The sequence below is a fragment of the Mytilus galloprovincialis genome, chromosome 12 (genome assembly GCF_965363235.1).
Source record: "Mytilus galloprovincialis chromosome 12, xbMytGall1.hap1.1, whole genome shotgun sequence".
In the NCBI taxonomy this organism is placed as follows: Eukaryota; Metazoa; Mollusca; class Bivalvia; order Mytilida; family Mytilidae; genus Mytilus; species Mytilus galloprovincialis.
Window position 1 is genome coordinate 24,572,353 of NC_134849.1, and position 23,949 is coordinate 24,596,301.

Below are 23,949 nucleotides of genomic sequence, written 5' to 3' on the forward strand. Positions count from 1 at the left end.
GAGGCGTGTTTTATAAAACCTATATAATAAAGACCGCGTTAATTACATGAGTTCAGTTTTTTAATAATGTCTCGCTACAACAATAGCAGGAACCAAGATTCAATGATGGATTGGACAGGCCCAGTTCAAACGCAGAGTCAAAAACAGCGTTCTATGGAAGGTAAATTGTTTTATATTACTCAAAATTGAGGTAATTTCCATATGATAAGACCTTTCGGAATATATTGGCATGCATGTAATTTATAACTAATAGTAAAGTTTGAATGAACAAATTTCCTTTTAAAGTTATTCAATTACTTTCATATTCGATATTGTGAAAAAAATATAAAAGGAGGTAAGATTTCTTATATAAAAAAAATATAAAATCAAAATAAACAAACTTTTGTACGAAAGAAAATTATAACATCAACTTTGTTAATACAACTTAGGATTACGACAGTTGTTATCCATTCATTTGATTTGATTCAGTTATTGATGTTGCCATATTACTTAGGACTTTCTGTTTTGAATTTTCCTCGTAGTAAGGTATGTTTGTTATTTAACGTTTCATGTAAATATTTTCTCAACAAGAGTGTATTGTTTCAGTGTTTACAAAACATATAAATTCTATATCAAGACAATATATACCAGCGTTCTTTTTTGTAATTGATACATCAAGACCGATCCTGCTCAGTTATTATTTCTTTAAAATGTTGTTCTCGTTTATTCGTTACAAATGTTTTATTGACAAATATGTAACATGATTGTGTATCACTAATATCATACCTTTGTTTATTGTGTTGCCTTTGGTTGTTACCTGCGTTGTGATTTGTTTGCTTCAGTTGTTTATTTTCATACCTTAAGCAAGCTTTTAGTATTTGTTATAACTTCATTTACATGATCTAGTTAACGATATCTATAAACAGCCGTGTATTTATGGAAATGATCTACTTCTTCCGAATCAGTTATTATTTCTTTAAAATGTTGTTCTCGTTTATTCGTTACAAATGTTTTATTGACAAATATGTAACATGATTGTGTATCACTAATATCATACCTTTGTTTATTGTGTTGCCTTTGGTTGTTACCTGCGTTGTGATTTGTTTGCTTCAGTTGTTTATTTTCATACCTTAAGCAAGCTTTTAGTATTTGTTATAACTTCATTTACATGATCTAGTTAACGATATCTATAAACAGCCGTGTATTTATGGAAATGATCTACTTCTTCCGAATCATTTAAAAATACATTTCCATGTTTCCTGACAAGGTGCTTTATGTGCTTTCTCGCCTTTCGCTTTTCAAATGTGGGAATTACATTTTTTTTTTATTTTTTTTTTTGCTTTTATTGAAAATTTTCGATTTCTGTTGTTAAAAGTAAAAACAAGATGTTCGCATATTCTTTGAAATTCTCCCGAACAAACCAGTAAATCAGAAAAAGTAATAATCAGGTAAACGATATAGGACATTGTTTCCTTCCGATTAACGATAGGAAACGTGAAAAAATCTATATGGAGCATTCGGTTATGCCGTTAACTCTGCAAACAGCTTGCAGCATCTCATAGATTCAAAAATGGAAACTACAAGTATATTACTCTTGTTTCGTTTCTTTTACATTGACAGTCTTTGTAATTGTACCGTCATAGATTATCTATGCTTGATTCGTTTAGCGAACATCATTATGTTTTTAACAACTGATTTTGTTATTTTGTATTTAAGAAAGAGCAAATTTTATCATAAGGAATTTATTTCCATTCGCTGTCCGTAATGCATTGCTGTTTTGATCTGAAACAAGCATGAAGCCAAAACATAAAATCGTCTACTGTTATTGCTTATATGTATGAGTTTTTGTCATGTATATATATATATATATATATACTAGTAATATTGTTAAACGTTTTAATAATGACAACTTTAATCTTATGCTGAGAATGCGCATATGTCTTATAGAAAAAATGCACATATGCTAAGAATAAAAGCGCATATGTCTACTAGTATTTAAAATTCACTAATGTCCTATTAAAAAGCACAAACAACTAAACTTTTGTATATTGCTTCCATGAACAAGTATAGGCATACCAATACGGTTTGCAATTTTGTACATAAAAATGGGTCAACTGTAATCTCCTGTCTATATTCAGTTGATAATTTATTTCAAGTAAAAATGCCCCCTCTTCCGCCACATAAAAAAAAATAATACACGGCCAACATTCGGCTAACTGAGAGATTGGTCAGTTAATCTATATTGAGTATGCGGCTATATGGGCGATTGGTCTGTTAATCGGGTTGGTTATACGTCTGTTAAGAGTAAAACGCTTAATTTAATGTTAAACTCGATTAAATTTACAGATTTTTGGCATGTTATAAGAACCAAATAAAAAAAAAAGTGTCTGACAAAATGATATCTATCATAGAACATTTTGCACTTGTAAAAACATTTCTTAGTCTGCGCAGTTTTCAGGAAAACTAAAAGGCGTCGCGCAATTATGTAATATTTATGCTTATACGCATATCATTTAAAGGACAAAAAATAGAACTGTGGTTTTAAAAAGTAAATTGACAATAGTAAATATTTCATAATTGTAAAATAACGTGAATGATATCACGTTTTAGTAAAAATTATGGGAAAAAAGTCTGTTAATGGGTTGGACAATTGAAATTGTGTCAGTTAAGATTTATTCAGCCACGACAATAATTTTGCTACCTTTATATTTTCCACTTGAAAAATTGAAGAATGAGATGTTCCTGAGTAAATAAATTGGACAATACGGTGCCACAGTATCCTAGAAAGAGCATTTTTATTTGACTTTCTTTGCATTTTATTGAAGGGTGTGTCACTTCAATATGGCGTGATATGGATTGGCCTCTGAAATATGCATGAATTTTTTATTGACGTTTTCAATCAGCCTTAATTTTTGGTCTGTTCGAAGTAGCACGTTCTCAATTCCGACTGAAAGTGTCTTTCTAATATAACACAGGATACATATAACGTGTTCTCGTTTACATATGAACATGGTATGATTTTTAATTTTAGTTTCTTGTATATAATTCGGCGTTTAGTATGACGTCCATTATCACTGTAATCAGTATACATAGTTTTAGGGGCCTGCTGAAGGACACCTACGGGTACGGGGATTCTCGCTACATTGAAGACCCATTGATGGCCTTCGACTGTTGTCTGCTCTATGGTCGGGTTGTTGTCGCTTTGACACATTCCCCATTTCCTTTCTCAATTTTATTTTATGATATTTGTCACTGGACGTTAAACCCTAATTTGTCAGCATCATCCAATTGGTTCTTTTTTTCTATTACTTAATCATATGTTGTTTACAAATCACTCAAAAGAAGTAAACGGAAAGGAGCGAATGCAGCTACATTTGGTTATTTTAAGTTTCAATTCATTTTATTCCGTTTAGTTCCTTTCTACATAAGTGCAGAGGAGAACTACAGTTGTCTTTGGTGGCCCGTGAAGTCCATTTCGCGTTTTCGCGATTTCGCCTTTCATATTCTGCAGGGCGAAAACGCGAAATCACGAAAAGGCGAAATCGCGAAGTCGAAAACACGAAGTCGAAAACGAGAAATCGGTTTCGCGTTTTTGCGTTTTCGACTTTGCAATTCCGCCTTTTCGCCATATAGAATATGTAAGGCGAAAACGCTAAAGAGCTAAAACGCAAAATGGCATTAACCTGCCACCATAGTTGTCCGCATGTAAACTTCTAGAATTTGTCACCAAAATAAGTACATCGCAATCCGTTACTTTTTCAACAGCCATCGGTGTTTCATGTATGTATTCTTAAACGAAGTATTATTTTTCTCTCGTTTTTAGCAATGTATCACCCTCTACTGTCCTTATATATTATTCTATATTCTGCGTTTCCATCCAGATTCACGTGTATACCATGAGGGTCCGGATTGGGGGTATTGTTTATTTCTGTATTCTTTAAATTGTTATGTCATTTTGTTCTACATTTTATTTATCTTACTCATTATCCTTTCTTTATTTTTCATATTTTGTCATCCCAATATATTTTACTTACTGATGTTTAGTTACATTACGACGTTTATCTCTGATTTATATATTGTTTACGAATGTAGATGACAAATTTGTGTCATTCACGACAATTAAACAGAATCAACATGAATCATTCTTGGATAAAATTAATATTACTTTAATATTACACTTTTTGAAACCATTTTAACAATTTTCAATTTCATGTGTTGTTTCCGTATATGTTATATTTCATTGCTCATGTGTTGTTTTCGTATATTTCAGCCGCTCGTCTTGAGCCTACTCATTTGATCCGATAACACCCAATATAGCAATAAAATTATACTTTTATTGCCATTTATAACTCTTAACAGACCAATTAACAGACCGGGTTTTATACATCCGACCCATTAACAGACCAAGTTTTATATAAAGATTGATTTATGCCACCAAAATACAGATTTTCGTGTAGATTTTTCACACAATGATATCAATATGGTTAACAAACATAATGCCTTCTTTTTTCGATGTTCAAAATATTGAATGCAAGTAAATTTAACCAATGTGTCATTTTGTGAACATTTTATGTGTGTAAAATGTGTATAAATTTTTTTGATGAGTAACCCGCCTTTTCATTTTATAGATCGCACATCGAAGCTAGAAAAATGATAATTACACCACTGAATTCAGTACATTAAATTGGTTTGTTAGACATGAATACTTTTTATGATGAAAATATATTTGGAAAGTTATACAATGTAACATGCTGAACTTTAAATGATTTTCTCGATAACACCTGATTAACAGACTTTAGCCAACCCGATTAACAGACCAACCGCCGATATAGCCGCATACTCAATATAGAGTAACCGACCAATTTCTCGGTTAGCCGAGTGTCGGCCGTGTAATAGCTTAGAGTATAACCAACATGAATATAATAGTGACAATACATGGTAGTCTCATGTCAAGTCTATTTCAATACCATATTCCATTTACACGGTATTCAAGATATTGCAATTTATAATAAGACTTTGTAAAACGTCACCAGTATCTGAGCAGGAAGTTGCTACCAGGGGTATGCCAAAGAACATCTTATCGTTCGTCGTAAGGTACCAATACCTTGTTGATAGATATTCCGTATCAACGTCACATATAAAACACGATAGTCTTAAGTATAGATTATGGTTACTGATGTTGTGCATTATCTCAATAAAGTGTATTCTTTTATTTTTAATTATGAATATTAGTTTCTTCTATTTTTTTAGTGATATCCATTTGATGTTACTCTGTACTTATACATCCCGTCATTATGTTACTGCTCTTTGATATTTTTGTATGCTTGTCTTTCAATTTGTGTAATGTGTTTTGTATATATGCCTTTTTGTACTCCTTTTTTTGTTACATATATTTTGTAGTGATTAAGATTAAAAAACAATGTTGACTGCTGTACCCCTATTTTTGACATTTTGATCTATTACTTAGTATGTCTGTTTGTTTTGTTTGCAGATCACTATCAATATAATTATGCGACATTCATACAAGTAACACGCTTAACTAACTATACAAATATGTTCAATCAATCATTTCTACATAAGACAATGCATGTACCAAGTCAGGAATATAATTGCTGTTATCCATTCGTCTGATGTAATTAAGCTTTTGATTTTGCCATTTAAATAGGTACTTACCGTAATAAATTTTCATCATAGTTCACATTTTTATAATTTACTTTTCATATCAAGGTTTATCAACCTTGATAATGACCTTGTGAATGAAGCTTAATCTGGAGAAATTGAAACTATTGCTTTTTTTTAACCTTGAAAATTCCAAAATGATATAGTACTCATACAGGGAATGGTTTGTTAAATGTCAATACAATATAACCATTGAACGCTCAGAAAATGAACATAGTGTGAATATGTCAATAAACCTGTACAGGTTAAAACTATTTTATACCTTTGCAATGCGTCTTAGATCTTTTAAGGATGAACACATTTTTATCCATAAAAATTATAACATATTTCTAATGTTAATTATGACATCAAAAAAGTCATGGCATTTGCCATGAAATTCGTAATTTTAAGACCATTTGTTTTTGTGCTCTTGACGCTTTTTTCTATACTTACAACAAAACTTCAGTGGAACAATGTATCCCTTTTTTTATTTTTAATTGAACATAATTACTTATTCACAGCTTCAAAGGAGAGGATTTATAAAATTCATGGCAACGTTATCAACATTTTAGAAGAACTAGAAGAACGGACTCAAAGATCACGTGGGAAGAAACCTTTGCCAAAATCGAAAACTGACTACTATGATCACAGTGAAAAAGATGACGAAACAGTATATTCATTTTTAATATATTTGTTAAAGTATTAAAATCTAGGGAAATGCGTAATAATAATCAGACCATTAATTCTGCTGAATTATCAAATAGTTTCTAAAGAACAATTCAAAGGTTCAATACAGGAATTTTAAAAATTATACAAATAACCTAAACAACACTATGAGCATGCAAAAAAAAACATACCTTCTTCTACAATAACTGAACGGAAACCTTGATTTAAAATTGAAACAGTAAGAACAAAAATACACATGCATTTGCATGGACATATGTATGCCTCCCCTGCTGCATGAATGCTTACTTCGAAAACAGAGGCAAAAAGTGTTGCTCTGCAGCTGCTTATGTTTAATCTACATTTATTATATACACCTGGAAAAATGTATTGCAACCCAAATGATACACATTCTACAATCATGTCATTTTACATTGTTTTCAATGGAAGTGTTGCAATACTTTTTTCAAGGTGTATATGTGAAACAACTATATAATTTATGCGTTTGAACAGCAGTATACTACTGTTGCCTTTATTTAATACAACATGCTCTTTTAAACAATCTTGACTTCTCATTAAGGTATTGCACGGTTGGAATATAATAAACGAAGGACTAGAGGTGGTGGTAAAAGAAGGCACTGTTTCTTTGATCTTCGGGTAAAAAACAGACATTTTATTTTAGGTAGATGAAGTTGTACAGGGACAGCTTATTACATTTCAATCAATTATCAAAACATGTGACCCAAGAGTGAAACAAAGTGTAAAAGATGAGCTAGAAAAGAAGACAAAGAAATGGATGGAGGTGCGTCGCCAAGAAGGCGCAGATAGAGATGACATAGATAGATATGCACACATGATGTTGGACATCATTACACATGGACAAACGTCTCATTCAAAGGATTTCCTCAAATCGTAAGTACAATTAAATAAAAGCAACAGTAGTATACGCTGTTCAAAACTCATAAATCCATGGACAAAAACTAAAACTGAGGGAAACGCATTAAATATAAGAGGAGAACAACGACATAACGTTAAAATGTAACACACACAGAAACGGACTAAGCATTAGACAAAATCCTATGAGAATAACAAATATAACATCAAAACCAAATACATGAATTTGGGATAGATAAGTACCGTGACACGTCTTATAGTAATGTGAATAGAATTAAGTTAGTATAATGTTTAACAGGTTTATTTAGAAAAATAAAGTTTATTCGCTAATCATATATATATATAAATATATAAACATCGAAAGACCATGTTGTCGGAACTAATTTTGTTACCATTACTGCGATTTATTACTAAGTTAAATTTTTGCATTGGATCCGGGGGTTCTAATTCGTAATAGAGGAAATAATGCATTAATGCCAGGAAAAAATAAGTATCGAAAATATGAAAAAATGCGGATAATTTCATTTAAGATTGTGGCGCTCTAACATCATGGTGTGACTTACGGCATGTGACATGATGACGTACGCATGAAACTATAATGCTTAGGGTTAATTTACGATTCAAATTCGAATAATATCTTATTAAAATAAAGTTTTTGAGGTAATTGTTTTTTGATATTTTTTTTCATTATGTATTATATCGCATTGATCGATCATTCATTAATTTCAGAAAGTGAATATGGCGACTAACTGCTTTGATATATCAGCTTTTCATTTGATGCTTGATAGTTTTTATACTTTTAAGGCATAAACTCATTTTTTTTTCAAAATATTATTGATGTATAAAATTGGTCTTTGACTTAAAAACTTAAAATTACTTTATTCTGTTTGTCAATCTTCCTAGTTTACACACCAATAATGTTAATGCTAGAATATATGTTCTCGTTTTTTGTCGTCTTATCGGCTTTTCAGACAGTTTGTGAATGTTTTTATATTGTAACTTAGCAACACACGATTGAGCAGTCGCGTCAAATAATCTTATCTAGTTAGGTTGATTTTTCAAGGACTGGTAATGTTATGTCTGTCAGATAATCAAGGATAATCTAAGTTCATATGGAGTTCAAATTATGACAAGAAGAAAAAGACCAACACATTAACATATAAAAACTATGAACTTGTCTTAAGTCTACATTAAAACCATAGGTTTGATATTTAAATTTTAATCAATAAAAAATCCTTCTAGGTTTCATTACTGAGGGAATGATAGAACTAACTTTAAAAGACACATTTGATTTCAATTATCGAAATGATAACAACAAATCTATTCTTCTTAAAGAACAACGTCCAAATTGCTAGCCGTCAGAATCAAACTTTATATTTTACTTGTATAAGACAATAGTGTTGATAAAAAGTAACAATATTCCAGGCCCTTTTATTTTTCACATAAGTTCCGTTCCCAAAAGAATATGTCAACTTTAGTTAAAGGTTGTTGTAAGAAAACCAGGACGGGTTGAAACAGAAATTTTGGAAAATTGTGCACCTGATGACTTTATCAGATGATAGGAATACTAAAAATCCAGGCAAAAAGCAGAAGTAAATTTATTCAGTCACAGACCCGCTATGTCGCGAGTGTTCTACTTAATAATAAAGTTAATAACAAAAATGCCCGGTAAATTAGGTTTTGAAGCACACTTTAATGTTTGGTGAGGGCTTAAATGTCCTTCCATGTTTAATGTTAAGAAATTCTCATCTTACATACGAATTAATAGACATTTTATGTTGTTTATTGAAACATAATAATTTCAATTTTTGTAGGAAATCTGTGAATCACGATGCTTTCACACATGAAGATGTACAAACGATAATCACTGCAAGTCATAAAAGTGCGGCTGTAGATCGAGAATTTCAAAGAGATCCTAACAGAAAAGCCAAGCCATATGAGATTCGATCACCTGGAAAAGGCGAGTAGTAATAACTTTAAAGGCAAATCACTCAAAGGTGATGTCAAATTTAAAGGAGCAGAACATTGCTTAATTTAAATTGTAATTAACCTGTTTAATTGCGAATAACAAATATTGCCTGTGATACTTATCATAAAAGAGGGCCGAAAGATACCAGAGGGACAGTCATAAAGATCATCACAGATTTAAAAGGGGATTTGTATTTAGTTAACTTGCAGATTATCATTTTGAACAATATTAACTGTTCCTAAATTTTCCAACATATACAGAATTCCTCAGTCTCAATATAATTTAAGTTAGAATAGGTGTATTCTGAAAATTATCAAGTTAGTTGAGTCAGTTTTGATGTAAGATAATACCGTTTTATAATCTATGCTACAGTTGATTAGAGTGTCAAAGTAAGATTCGCAGTTTTTTCTATGGCTGATGATTTTAGATTCGTAGTTGTCTATATTGAAAGATTTATCATTGGAACACTGTTGACGGTTTAGCTTTAATTTACAAAAATGGAATGAACAACAGTTTAAACCTGGTTTTTTTTTATGAAATGAGTAATCTATGTCCTTCCATATGCATTTTTAAAATGGCCTTCGATCTTTGCCTAAATTATACATTAGTACCACAGCCCAATATATTCCGTCTAGTGTATGAACAGGAAGGTATAAAAGCTAGAGGAAGTCCAAATAAAATTAGGGAATTTATAACTAAAATATAAGGGTAGGACATAGTTAAGCAAAACCAATACTCTGTTGAAAGTAAAACTATATATTGTCGTGTAAATACAAATTTAATCATTTTTAGATGTAATCTAAATCTTGGACTGAAACACCTGATACGGGTTATCAGCCCGGGTGGGAAATTATGGCTTCTGTACTTCCGCTCATTACACATATGCTAAAGCTATCATATCAATGCTAAGTATATGATAAATTAGTTTATCACATATTTTGTACTGATATGTACGTTTTTGCATGGCCAATAATAGCCGGAAGTCAAGGTTGGTTATCAGCCCTCGGGGCCGATATCGATATCAGCCCTCGAAATCAATATCAAGCCCCCGAGTTTAACTTCCGGTAAACTGTCAATCAAAGACTATTTGTAAACAAGTTGAACACAATGAAAAGAAATTTAGAAAGTTACGAATCTGCTGTAGAAGAAAAAAGTAGAAATCAACAGTGAAAATCACAAAAGTTCCCGTAAAATTTTGACGTCATAAAGAATTTATAAAATATATGACGCCACACTGGAATGAGTAGCGTTATAGGATTCTTCTTAAGCATTTTTAACATTTGTAATGTATTTAAAGTCGTTTAATATTTGCAATTCTTAGAATTAATATATTTATTGTTAATCATTTCTGAAACTTTTCACAAAACGTTGTTTACCTACTGTGATACGAACTTTTTTAAACTCACAGTGATACATTTTTTATTTTATTTTCGTTAAATATCTTTTTGATTTTTGATGAAATATCAAACATAATTTGGTGTAAGCTATTTGTTTTCTCTTGCTTAAAAATATGTGATAAATAGATTATTACATGTCATTTTTCATATGGTCCCTGGTATCAGCCCACGACCCATATCAAGCCCTCGGGCTAAAGCCCTCTGGCTTGATATGGGAGTCTAGGGCTGATACCAGGGCAATATGAAAAATACCATGTAATAATCTATAAGTATCACACACTATTCGAGATAGAGAATTAAGATCGGTAGTATTGCAAAAACTATTTGAAAATGTATCTGTTTCCATTCTGTCTGCTATCTATATGTATTTTCTAGTAGCACATACTGATATGGTGCATATAATGTATGATTTAAACATTTGTTTGTTAGCAAGATTTAATCATCCACATTGTTTAGGCTCCTTTGAATACTTACCTAGTTTCACTATTATCATTATAAGTAGGAAATACATAATTTCAAACTAAATTCAAACAAGGAAGTGAGTGCACGGTCATATATTTCACGGCATTTATTTATGATGTTAGCAGACGTTATATCGTCAGTTGATCTTCAGACAAAATTTGACCTTCACAATTTGTCGGCTGTGGGATAAACACCTCCTCATGTAAAATCGACCTCTAGAAAGACGCAACCCTTATATTAACCATTAAAAGTGCATTCATTCTGCGCAATTAAATATGTTCAATAAAAAGGCACAATCATTTTATTTTGGTATATGACAACCTTTTATTATCAGACAGCGTGTCAAATTATGATTTTTAACGGTGTTTAATCTTTTTTAACATAGATTATTAACTGTTTATGAATATTTTAAATATGGTACTTAAAATGCTATCATGACATAATATTCTAGCATTTGGGAAGGTTGACTTAAAAAGATTTCCATCCCAAATGACTAATTTTTGCAACTTGAGAAAGTCAGGATATTTCATTAATCTAGTTTTATATGTTGCTGTTGGACTTATCGTCAATTCAGATCACCACCATCCATTCAAGTAGATATAGCAAATGACAAAATTTGAAACTTGAGGAAGTCAGAATAATTCATCAATTTTGTTTTGTATGTTGCTGTTTGACTTATCATCATGATGTGTGATGATATTTCTAAAGCCCTTTAGTATCTTATGTATATGGTTTAAATTCATTTCAAAGTTTTTCTAAATAATGATACAAAATTTTACTTATTTGAAAATATTTTAATGGATAAACTTTTCATAAAACACATAAGTCGCTTGTTTGACGACGTCAGTTGGTAACGGAACCCTTATAAATTTCAGAACACACGATAAGAAGTCCAAAATCAGCATCATATCCTCTACAAAGAAGGTGGTAATGATTAGAAGAAACGTGAAGAGAAGCAAAAACTTGAAAAAAAACAGATTACTTGATTTGATCTTCATGCCTTATTCTGATTTTTTTTATGATTTAGCGCAATCATTATTGAGTGACATGAAGGACATTTATATAAATGTAATTTTGAAAGTATTGATTTCATTTTTGAATAAAAAATTATAGAAAAAAACACATGGTTTGTCATTGAAACGGTGTAGTGATTTTAGGGCGAACGACCTTGTAAAGTTTTATCAAATATATTGTGTTTAAAAAAGCATAAACATAAAACACAAAGAAGTATTAAGGATATTGTACTTAGATCAAAACGTGTTTTATCTTATAAAAAAAACCTGGACTACACACCTTAAACTGTTTCATTTCGATTGAGTTGTTGATTTTGTCATTTGTTAGGGGACTTTCTTTTTCGAGTTTTCTATGGAAGTCGGTATGTTTTCTTATTTCAGTATTCACAAAATATGAATATGAACTTTCGGAAATGTGAAATGAAGATTTTTAACATTATTTCGCCTCAACATCGTTAGTGTTCCTGGTTAAGATATATCCAGACACATGCTTCGGACGCACTACATATATAAAGCGCTATAAGCTTGCGCCTAGTCTTTTTCTTTTTCATCCGTTTTTTCCCTTAATAATCCTAAAATTGTTTAGAATCTAAACTTCTAACTTACTTTATCAAACTTGACTTTTGATAGCTGTTGTTTGTTTTAACAGCCACGCTAGATTCACTCATTGAACATGTGTACACGGCGCATTACACTGTTATAATTCAATATAAACTTCATCTCAATCAATCTTCATTCTAGGTAAATCGTGTTTTCTTATTTTCTGCATATGGTAGTGACTATACAAATACAAATTAAAACTTTAATTCCTTTTCAAAGCATTTATTGACTCTTGCGCATAATGTTTTAACATTAAACTATCTTGTATATTGTGATCGGTATGAAATTAGAATTCATCCCCGCTCTTATGGAGGAATCCCTGATATAACCTTTCCGCGTGTGTCCTTTTTTCCGTCCGACCATCACTGTCGCATTTTTTTAGGCGCTACAAGTTAGAGCATCATCAAATTTGGTAATTGACTTTATTTGAAAATGACACACTGATGGTAATTATTTCACATTCATCACTTATCTATCACTGGTTCGAAATACCTGCACATATTCTTAAACATACTACGAATCAGAACGCTCTCAATTTTTGTATGATCTATCACGTGAGCATGCTTTACAATGTATGTGTTTGCACAGCCGTCATTCTTTGACTTCTTATTTTTGTATTTTTTCGAAGCATGATATTCGTTATGTCGTTTCTGTAGTTTTTCATAGATCATCATGATCATGGCAATAACACTTAATGTTTTTTTATGTTGAAAGGGAAAAGACAATGATGCATATCATTGTAAGAAGATTCGATACATGTGATCTATAAAATCTTATTTATTGACCTGTCAATTTATTCCCTCTTGTCCCCTTTTATAAAAAGAAAATATGTTCACGATTTTCGGGAAACGATGCATTTGCATGATCACCAAAATACGGTGTAAAATATACAATTCCTATAAATAAGTATGTTTGTCAATGGACAAATTTCAATTAGAAATCAAAGGAAGTATGTGTTAAACAAAATGTAATCTAGTTCGCTGAAAATGAACAACTTCATAACATATAAAGGAATTAAAATAAAATTTTAAAAAAGTACAAAACAAAGGCAAGAAACTCTTGACTTTGGCTAGGCGCTTAAATGCGTCGAGATTAAATATTTTTGTGTGAGAATCAGGCAAGAACAATCAAGTGAGCCCTGAACACTTCTTAGATTAGTCTAGATAAGACATTCAGTGTCATAAGCATCCTGATTATTGTTTCTCTGGCACATTTGTACAATACTGCAGATACTTTTCTTTTTATTCAACCAAATGAAAATCAGCCTACGTAGGAATCATGTGTCTTAAAATCAGATATCTTTGTGTGCAATTTAGTGCTGACTGAAAGAAAGACAATTAATAGTTAAATTAATGCGGGATTTTTTTCTGGGGGGGGGGATAATGAAGAGGGGGTCACAATGAAAGTTTTTAAGCTTGGAATTGGAATAGTTTTGAAATTCTTAAATTGAAACTAAAAATAATTTGACGCAGATGTTCAAGAACGATATTATTACTGCAGATGATAATTTTACCATCAAAATATTCCCAAGAGTGAAAGGGAGTGTCCCGTAAGATTTAAAAAATGTACTTTAAAATAAAAAGATGTATCTATTAGATATTAAGCATCTCTTGCTTTAACTTTAAGATTTTTTCAACATTAAATTTTGGTCTCAATGGTTTTCAGGTTTTTTCGAATGTGCGATAGAACATTTATATATTTCATGAATAAAAATAAAATATTCCTTAATTTTAATTGAAAATGAGTGAAAAATGAGTGAACGGAAAAAAATACCAGACAAAGAAATACTCCTTTATTTAAATATTGGTAATATCACGAACATTTTAAGTTTTCTGTCTCAAACACACCTTCTCTATAGTAATGACTCGTAACTAAGGTATTTAACTTCACCCATATATTTCATTTTTTTGATACTGTGAATTCTTAGTATTATCATATTAATCCAGTAGCCTTTATATATATTTATAAAAAAATCGAATCTAAAGCCAGATATAACAAACATCCTTTTTTATTTATGAGTTTTAGGACAAAACAATCAACGAAAACACGCCTTGAAAGTATAATGCGTACTCGAATGTCTCTTTACGATAAAGTAATTGCACATTTTTACCCCCCCCCCAACCCCCAAAAAAAATTGTTGTCGGGGGGGGGGGGGATGGGAGGGTCAGAGATTCAAGTTCAGTACAATATTTTATCTGTACGCGTATATATTTTTCATTTGAATTTATGCTTGTGCATATAAAAAATCCAGAAGTACCGTATTTGCACCTACCAAATCGGTTGTTTTCTTACATGTGCCATTAATTCAAAAGATTAATATACCTGGTAGCTTCATACTTACAATTGAGTATAAATAGTTATCAAAAGTACCATGAAAAGTTTATAAGATGCCAAAAAAAATCTTAAATTATACACCTACATTCAACTTTTAAAAGCCATAAAAGATTAAAACAATCCAAATCTACACACTTTACAAAACTGTTAGGACCACTGTCTGTTAATATATATTAAAGTTTTTAGTTTATATCGCAAAAGTTCAAGTAGTTAGAGCAAAACTTACCAAGGAAAAACATTTAAAAGACCATGCAATGCCTATCTACCTTGCACTTCTCATAAAATTAAAATCAGATAACGAAACTTTGTCCAGCAACATTTATAAGCAATATGAGATTTTGAACCACACAGTTTCCATTCAACACAAATATTCTTTTTACAACGAATAATTTTAAATGCAAAAACACCAGTTGCAGCCTTAGTTTTTTTTACATGTATATGAATATGATTATGAAAGACAGTAGGGTCACCAGGTGTGAAGTCCATGTCATCTGAAATAAATAGTTCGTTCTCATGTTGTACTGTTATACAACTGTCCTAGGTAAGGGGAAGGTTGAGATCCCGCTAACAAGTTTAACCCCGCCACATTATGTATGTATATGCCTGTCCCAAGTCAGGAGCCTCTACTTTAGTGGTTGTCGTTTGTTTATGTGTTACATATTTGTGTTTAGTTCATTTTGTACATAAATAAGGCCATTCTCGTTTGAATTGTTTTACATTGCCGTTTCGGAGTCAAACTTTTATTGTCGTTATAAATGTCGCTTTAATTTAAGCACCTTTTAAAATTGTTTAAGTTTACATGTTATGTAGAGAATCTTCAAATTTAGGGCATTCCATATCTTAAATAAAACTTTTCTAAATAGATATAGTTTCGTCTGATATTGGACGGAATATGTTTGCCTTTATGTAATATAAGTTACGATTATTTGTAAACGCTGATTAAACCGCTAAATGAATGCACAAAAGTAAATATATGAGTCACAGATCCGATTGAATACAATTATCTGCCCAATGATATTGATTTTCTAACATTTGTTTCAAATATGACCAACTTTTTATCCAAATCACCAGCACCCTATCAGAACCCACCAGCACAATGACAGGACCAACCAGCACAGTATCAGGACATGAATAAACTGAGAAAATGCAAAATGTTGATAAATTGCATTGGGTTTTTCACAAAATAATTTTGTCATGTAGATTTTGGTATAGAAAGCGGACTCTAGGAGCATTTTGGTTTTTTTTTCAGTTCTAGATTTTCTGAAAATGAGCATTTGTGTGCTACGCTAACTGAAACAGTTCAGAGGGTCACATGTTTAATGGTTTGCTTAAGATCCCACAAGAAACAAAATTAAAAAGTCTAAACTGTTTCCTCCCAGTATTTATAGAGAAAAAACTTCAAAAATCATCATTCTCGTCTTTGTTTACATATTTTCAATGATAACCAGCACCGAATCACCAACACAGAACGTTTTATCGCAGGACAACCTTACCCACCGTGGAATATAGACATCTAAGACTCAATTATTTGTCATGAACGTCAATTATGTATATAACCAATTGCTGTCTTAAATCGTAGTTGAGATACATTTAATGTGTTAAACAATTTAATAAAAGCAAACCCTTTCTTATTTTGGTGAATGACAGTCAATGCACGACCGTTTATGGATTTGTATTCACGTTCATTTCGTATACATTATTTGTGGCGCCATTATCGTTTTTGCATTTATTGACTCTAGTTTTTTACTTGTAGTAGTACTAGTAAGTTACTAAGCATACGCGTATTTTACCGTTTTTTTCAAGGCAAACACTTTATTTTGAAGTCAACGTCTGTTTTGCAGATACTCGTTTTATAAATATTTCTGGATTTAATCAAAGACTTTTGGCACTGATGAGTGACGGAAAAGTTCTAAGCTTTGAAGATGAAAGTGAAAAATGGAAGATAGTATTACAAGAAAACGAACATACTATTAGGCTCACCCAAATATATGAAATGCCAGGAGATCACAAGGTATGATGAATACAAACAGTGATAAAGTCATGAAAAAATAGTATTCAAGATACAAATATTGTGAACTCAATCTTTCTGAATGTTTTCAAAATTTTATCATAATTAGCTTTGTATCAATTCTTGCAATATGAGACATAACAGCTAAAAGCATTATGTTTTTCTTTCATAAATTATGTGTACACCTGACGCATAAATACATGTAAACTGTATTGCCATTCATAACATTGCAATATAATGTTTGTGTCATAGTAAACTTGTCGTTTTGTTTGCTTATATGCTCCTCATGTGAAAAGTTTCTTTGTTTAATTCCTAGGTAATAGCGGTAGACGACAATGGTGGGATTTTGAACTCAGATCGTACTTTAAAGACATGGAGAGACAACTCAATACCAGGTACAATAATGTTGTAATATTTAACATATTTTGATGTTGTTACAGACATGAAAAAGAAGTAAAGGCTTAATACATCGGTTATCTTTATTTATTAAATTCCGTTATATTAATATAAGTGAGCTACCATTGTCTTGTATTTTTATTTGTAGAAAGAGCAGTTTTGCGGATAGTTGTTGGTTGTGAACAAGTACTTGCAATTGATGAAAAATCCGATATTTGGCAAGCTGAGGACACTGGTGACGGTTTATTAAAATGGAATGTTTTCACAGCTTTTCAAGGTAAAGAGTTAAATTTAATCATATCATATCATGTCAAAATAAACATAGACATGTAATTTGGTTACATGTCTATGTTTATTTTGTTATAAAGCATGTATGAAATATAGATTCTTACACTGCAACAAGTGTATTACGATATTTCTCCACTCGAACAGTTAAATTTTATTATTTAAAGCGCGAGGCTTGCCGAGCTATTAAATAATTAAAATTTAACTGTCGAGAGTGGAGAAATATCGTAATACACGAGTTAAAGTGTCGGAATCTGTTTCTCTGATGACTTTTATCATTCTTTTTCAAAGATTTTTAGAAACTTGTATTCTTTATATGCTACGTCATCAGGCGAGGTCGTCTTTTTTCATGACTTCACAATAGGAAAATTCATTTTGACGTCAAAATCAAATTCCGACTAATCATTTGCCGAGAACAGATTTTGCACTAGTGAGGAGAAATATTTTTCTCACACCGGACAGGAAATGTGAAAATAGCACAAAAATTAGAGAATAAGGATTCTCCGAACATTCTAAATTTAAATGATTTTGGAGAAAATGAATAAAATGCAGATTTTGATTGAGATTTTATTTGATAGACACAGGGATAAAGTTGTAAACTAATTTTCAAATATTATTGATACTAGTTACTAAATTGCATATATACACATGTATTTTTATTGTTTGTCTTTAATTTCATCATTTTCTATATCAGTTTCTAGGAAATTAATTAGTTTAGCAATAGGAAAATATGAGTCGTGGGCTATCAACGATGAGGGCCGGATATGTAGATCAGATACTACCAATTCATGGACAACTATCACTTCTCAACCTGATGGAAAAAATTTCAGTGATATATACTGCAACGCAATAAACAACCAGGTTCATTAATTTACTCTGCATTGCTGTATAATATAGAAATATGTTATGAAAAAAGTGGATAAGATGTCTTATAAGATATATCAATGTACTAACTTTGAATTAAAAACGATTGAAAATATGTTTATAAATTAGAAGTGTATTACAGTGTTTAACAAGATCTTGTGAGGTAGACGAAATTGACCTTGATTAACGAAAAATAGGAAGATCGGACTTATTTTGATTTTATTTACTGACTATTTTAGTTTACAACTAAGTGTATTCATAACATTTAAATGAGACTGAAAAAAAAAACGATACGCAATTTTTAAGCAAATATATTTTGTTCTTATATTTGCGCTCGTTCTCAAAATAATTTACTTGGGGTTAATTACACTTTTATTTTTTCGTAGGTATGGGTGAGAGATGAATCCGGAAATGCGTATTTATACAACAAAGTTTATAATACTTGGACTATGGAAAAAGGTAAACAAAATTCAATAATTTCTTCAACATTTTTTAAATATTTGATAAGCAATAGATCAGATTTCAACCGTTTATAATTCAAAATACTTTGAAATTATTCTTATGTTTTGCATTCTATCTTTCTTACTTTATTTTGATATTCTTTTCCGTTATTAGTTACACACACTTATATTTTCACATCCTTTATACGACTTTAAACGTGTTTCTAGCAGAAATTCAATCATTTCGGCATTTTTGTGTTAAAATGAAATATATAAATATTGGTCTGTTCAATTGGAATAAATGTACTGCTTAGAAAAGGTCAAAGCATTCGAAACACTACGGTTTTCTACACAAATACATAGATTGCCTAAGTGGTATTTGGCTTTTCAATTTGTTTTCGTTTTTCTTTCTAATCAAATTTGTGTTTGATCTGGCCTTTCAACTGTGTTGATTAAAGCTTCACGGATGAGTCAATATCTGTGATACAATTTAAGAGCTTCACATATTTTAGTAATGCTTTTTTTTTGCTGTAGACTCAATAATGCCCTCACGTTATCTTTTAGTTTCTTTTGTAATTTGTTATGTAGATGTCTTTTTATATACATACCCCATGTCTACTTATATTCAAAAGTCATGAGTATGTTTGAAAAAACTTTTTAAACTGGTGAATATCAATTGAAAGTAAATCTAGTTTTTACATTTCCATATTTGTGCATTTTTCGAAAACTTGTAACTGATAAAGTTCAAAAGAACACTTTGGAAATTATTATCTCATTTCAGGACCTAAGATTCAGACTTTAGCTATTCTCAATGGCAGTGTTATTGGTCTAGATAAAAATAATGACCTGTGGCATCGAAAATCATCAGGTATTGAGGTACATTGGGATCGCATGGATTCTGCAAAGGATATTCTTGGTGAGTCGAGATACAAAATAGCATTCAAAACTTTCTTCTTCTTTTTTTTTATTTTGTAACGGCAGATTGCACAAATAGGTTTGAACAAAGCCGATTTTTTAACCGGATTTTTGTGACAAAAATGTCGGTTATTGATATGGGGATGTACGGCGGACGGCCGGGCAGTCGGTCGGGGGGTCGCTCGGTCGGTCGGGCGGACGGCAATCAATTGTTGTTCGTGCATTAACTCATGAACCGTTCTACCAAAGCTTTTAAAATTTTAATATGTTGTTACTGACAACTAAATGAAGGTCAAGTTCAATAATGGCGATTTTGACTATTACCGTTCAGGAGTTATGGTTCTTGAAAGATTGAAAAAATGGAGTTTCCAGTCGTGTCCGTGCATTTAAGCATGAACTGTTCTACCAAAGCTTCCCAAATTTTAATATGTTGTTACTGATGACAAAATGGAGGTCAAGTTCAATAATAACGATTTTTACTTGTACCGTTCAGGAGTTATGGTTCTTGAAAGATTGAAAAATGGAGTTTCCAGTCGTGTCCGTGCATTTACGCATGAAGAGTTCTTCCAAAGCTTCCCAAATTTTAATATGCTGTTACTGATGACAAAATGGAGGTCAAGTTCAATAATGACGATTTTTACTTTTACCGTTCAGGAGTTATGGTTCTTGAAAGATTGAAAAATGGTGTTTCCAGTCGTGTCCGTGCATTTTCTCATGAACCATTCAACCAAAGCTTCCCAAATTTTAATTAGCTGTTACTGATGACAAAATGGAGGCCAAGTTCAATAATGACGATTTTTACTTTTACCTTTCAGGAGTTATGGTTCTTGAAAGATCGTAAAATGGCGTTTCAATTTACGTTGTTGCATTTACTCATGAACCATTCAATATAAGCTTTTCAAATTTTAATATGTTGATACTGATGACAAAATGGAGGTCAAATTTGATATTGACGATTTTCACTTTCACCATTCATCAGTAATGGTTCTTGTGATATTGCCAGGACACAAATAAATGTAAATAAATCCGGTTTGCTGTCGTTGTGACAGCCTCTTGTTTGCATATGGCTTAATCAAAATACTTAGCTTATAGCCTCGTGGTACCAGCAGCAAAGCAAAATATAAAGAGGTTTCATCAAGCTGTATTAGGCAAAACGTTTTGGAATGTTGGTCCTCAATGCTCTTCAACTTCGTACTTCATTAGAGCGTCACTGATGAGTCTTTTGTAGACGAAACGCGCGTCTGGCGTAAAAACAAAGTGTAATCCTGGTATTTATAATGAGTCTTTTGACGACTTTTTGTGCAAAATAATGTTTATTATACATAACTGACATTGCTATACTTATTATAATCGAAAACTGGAAACGGAAGATTATATTGTCAGCTGAATTTACGTGACTGTATTTCCTTTTTGTAATCAATATTAGGAAAGATCTAAGATATACAATAAGGTTAATGAAAATTAAGCTGTTGTATATCATGCTGTAATGTTTTTAAAAACAAATCAAAACAGAAAAAAATGGTCTTTATTTATTGATTTGAATTTGTTTGAATTTGTTGCATTTTCTATTGACTTGACAATTTTTTTAATTTTTTGTAGCTTCCTGTTAAAAAGATGACGCTTCATGGAATCCATAAAAAGTGGCTCTGTATATCATGACTGTGAACATTTGTCTATAAACACTGTTTAATTTTTATAAAATACTAAAAAGGTTATTGTATAAAGCTCTTTTTAAATTACATGAAAAGGCTCTTCTAATTTGATCGAAAAAAATCGTTTACTGACTAGTTCAAATATATACTTTCAATGCACCACCGTGTACTACATACGATTTAAAACAATTTATATATATTAATGTACACATATAAACTTGTTACGTTCAAAAAATTCATTTACATAACATCATTTACAAGGTGTACGCACAAATTTAAAGTGTTTGAATATATATGAAAGTGAAGGACGTTTTAGGTTACTTTTATATTTTATCATTTTGTGATATGTTTTCATCCTTGTCAATTGTTTTGTACCTCCGTTAATTTCTTTAGTAATTATTTGCAAGTATAAAATACCCCTTAAAAAGGCTACCATAAAGTTTTGTTATCTTTTTTACAACCAAATATTAGGAAATGAAAACATACTATTCTTATAAATCCAAGTGTACTGAGAATGATGTAGCCACATTTAAATCTTTGAAGTTTGTCATCTTAATGCTTATTTTGTTAGAAAATGTAGAAATTAGAATGTAACCAATAAAGACAATTTTCTGTTGATTTAAATTTAACAGACGTATATATTGTATTTGACGAAAAAGCAATATGGATAAAAAAGGGGTGAAATATACCAGAGAGCCAGTAAAACTCATAGATAAAAAAAATAGATTGGCATGGCTAACAAAGAAAAAGACAAACAAATAAACGTTAGATGGCTCACATTCTTGAAAAGGGAAGGGGAGTGAAGTTACGAAAATATCAACCGGAAGTGACCTTGAGTAAACTGGAAGGAGCTATTTTGGAACCTATTTCATGTACAAGTAATTAGAAACTAATTATCTTTTTAAATATGCATACACAAACCTATCATTCGAGACCGGAAGCAACTTTCCCTATATTGGAAGTACCTAAAATCTACTTTTTTACAGGAAAAAGTACTGAGAAACCATCTTTTTTTAGAATCAGTATAAATAAAGCTATCATGTGAGACCGGAAGTGAAATTTATATACCGGAAGATGACAATTATCTCCCTTATGTCAGGCAAAAACATTTAACATCATTTATGTATTGAATCAATATGAAGAAACCTATCCTTGGACACACATAGTAACTTTGAGTAAACCAGAACTTATCATCAATAATTTAGAAAATTGATTTAGAAAGACCTTCAATTATTTTATGTACAATTTTTTTTTTAATTTTGATATTTTTTCGTTTTTTCCCTTGTTTGTTTCATTTTTTGAGCTAAAAAAAAATCTGAATATATCTTTGATATATTTCGACCTGTCTATCAACAGTATGTTCATGTGAGTAAACTAACCCTTGTGGAATAGTTTATGATAAATTTTGTTAATTGTGTAGGTTCAATCCGTCCACTGCGTTTACCGGTAATATGAGGCAGACGTTACCTGTGAAGGAAACGAAGTCCGTATACATTTTCTTTTTCATTCTAAAATATTTCAATGTTAAAAACGAACAGGAAAACCGTAACGTTTCGATGTTACTTCTGTTGTTTGGTATACTCAAAGTCTCACGACAAACATGAACGGAAGAAAGAGATATCTTCGCAAATGCTGGAAAATAAAAAAGTTAGAAAAAAAAGAAACAACTTTCAGTTCATATGTACATTGGAAATTTGTTTATTTGTTTTTTTAATTTAATTTTATTGATTTTTCTACCGTTATAGGGGGCTTCGTCCCCTTATTAAGTAGACCCTAGTATAATTGTGTTTTCTTACGCATTGATCTTTATGAAAGAATACTAACCTGGTTGACGGAGGTAAAATATTAAACACTTTCATCGGTTATAAAGGTCAAATGGTCGATTCGAAAATAACGTAACTGTCCATGAAATTAGAGATCCATTTGTACGATATTTTTTTCATAATGAGAGGTATAATTTTGCGTTCAAAATAAACACCAAGTTATCTGTATTAACTATTTAAATAAAAACTGTCAAATTCCTGAATTGGTTCAGTGAAAATGCTGGATTAAACCTGGTTTTATGGCTAACTTGACCTCTCACTTTTAATGGCAATTGCATACATGTACGTCCGAAATGGCTTTAGTTTTCTAAATTATTATTTTTCATGTCGGGGCCTTTTACAGCCGACTAAACTGTATATGTTTTTTTCTCATTTTTGTTGGTCGCATGGTTGCCTTTAAGTTGTTAAACCCACTTCAAACTTTAGTGGAAAGTTGTCTAATTGGTAAACACACCCCATCTCTATTTCATCTATATTGATACGATAAACATTGTGAAGATAAATTCCAAATAGGTTTAGAGCAAAACTCGAACCCCATATAAATTTTCTGACCCCACATTTATCGTTTAAGGTCAATAACATATTGTGTAAAGAATT

At 31.2% G+C, this 23,949-nt stretch overlaps 1 protein-coding gene across 1 annotated transcript; it reads left to right on the plus strand.

The window, feature by feature from the left end:
• Nucleotides 1-54: 54 nt before the first annotated feature.
• On the plus strand, nt 55-22,557 carry LOC143055264 (uncharacterized). The gene is made up of 11 exons (XM_076228394.1): nt 55-160; nt 6,159-6,307; nt 6,983-7,212; nt 9,009-9,154; nt 16,811-16,980; nt 17,294-17,372; nt 17,522-17,650; nt 18,353-18,519; nt 18,909-18,981; nt 19,744-19,878; nt 22,547-22,557. Exons 1-11 carry the CDS (start codon nt 67-69, stop codon nt 22,555-22,557), a joined length of 1,383 nt encoding a protein of 460 aa, XP_076084509.1. The 5' UTR covers nt 55-66.
• The last annotated feature ends 1,392 nt before the right edge of the window (nt 22,558-23,949 follow it).

Excerpts from the sequence above, each read along its gene's own strand:
- LOC143055264 (XM_076228394.1), top strand. The coding sequence starts at position 67 with ATGTCTCGCTACAACAATAGCAGGAACCAAGATTCAATGATGGATTGG. Across the intron at positions 161-6,158 it reads AAAACAGCGTTCTATGGAAG|CTTCAAAGGAGAGGATTTAT; the intron begins GTAAATTGTTTT and ends ACTTATTCACAG. Across the intron at positions 17,373-17,521 it reads GAGAGACAACTCAATACCAG|AAAGAGCAGTTTTGCGGATA; the intron begins GTACAATAATGT and ends TTTTATTTGTAG.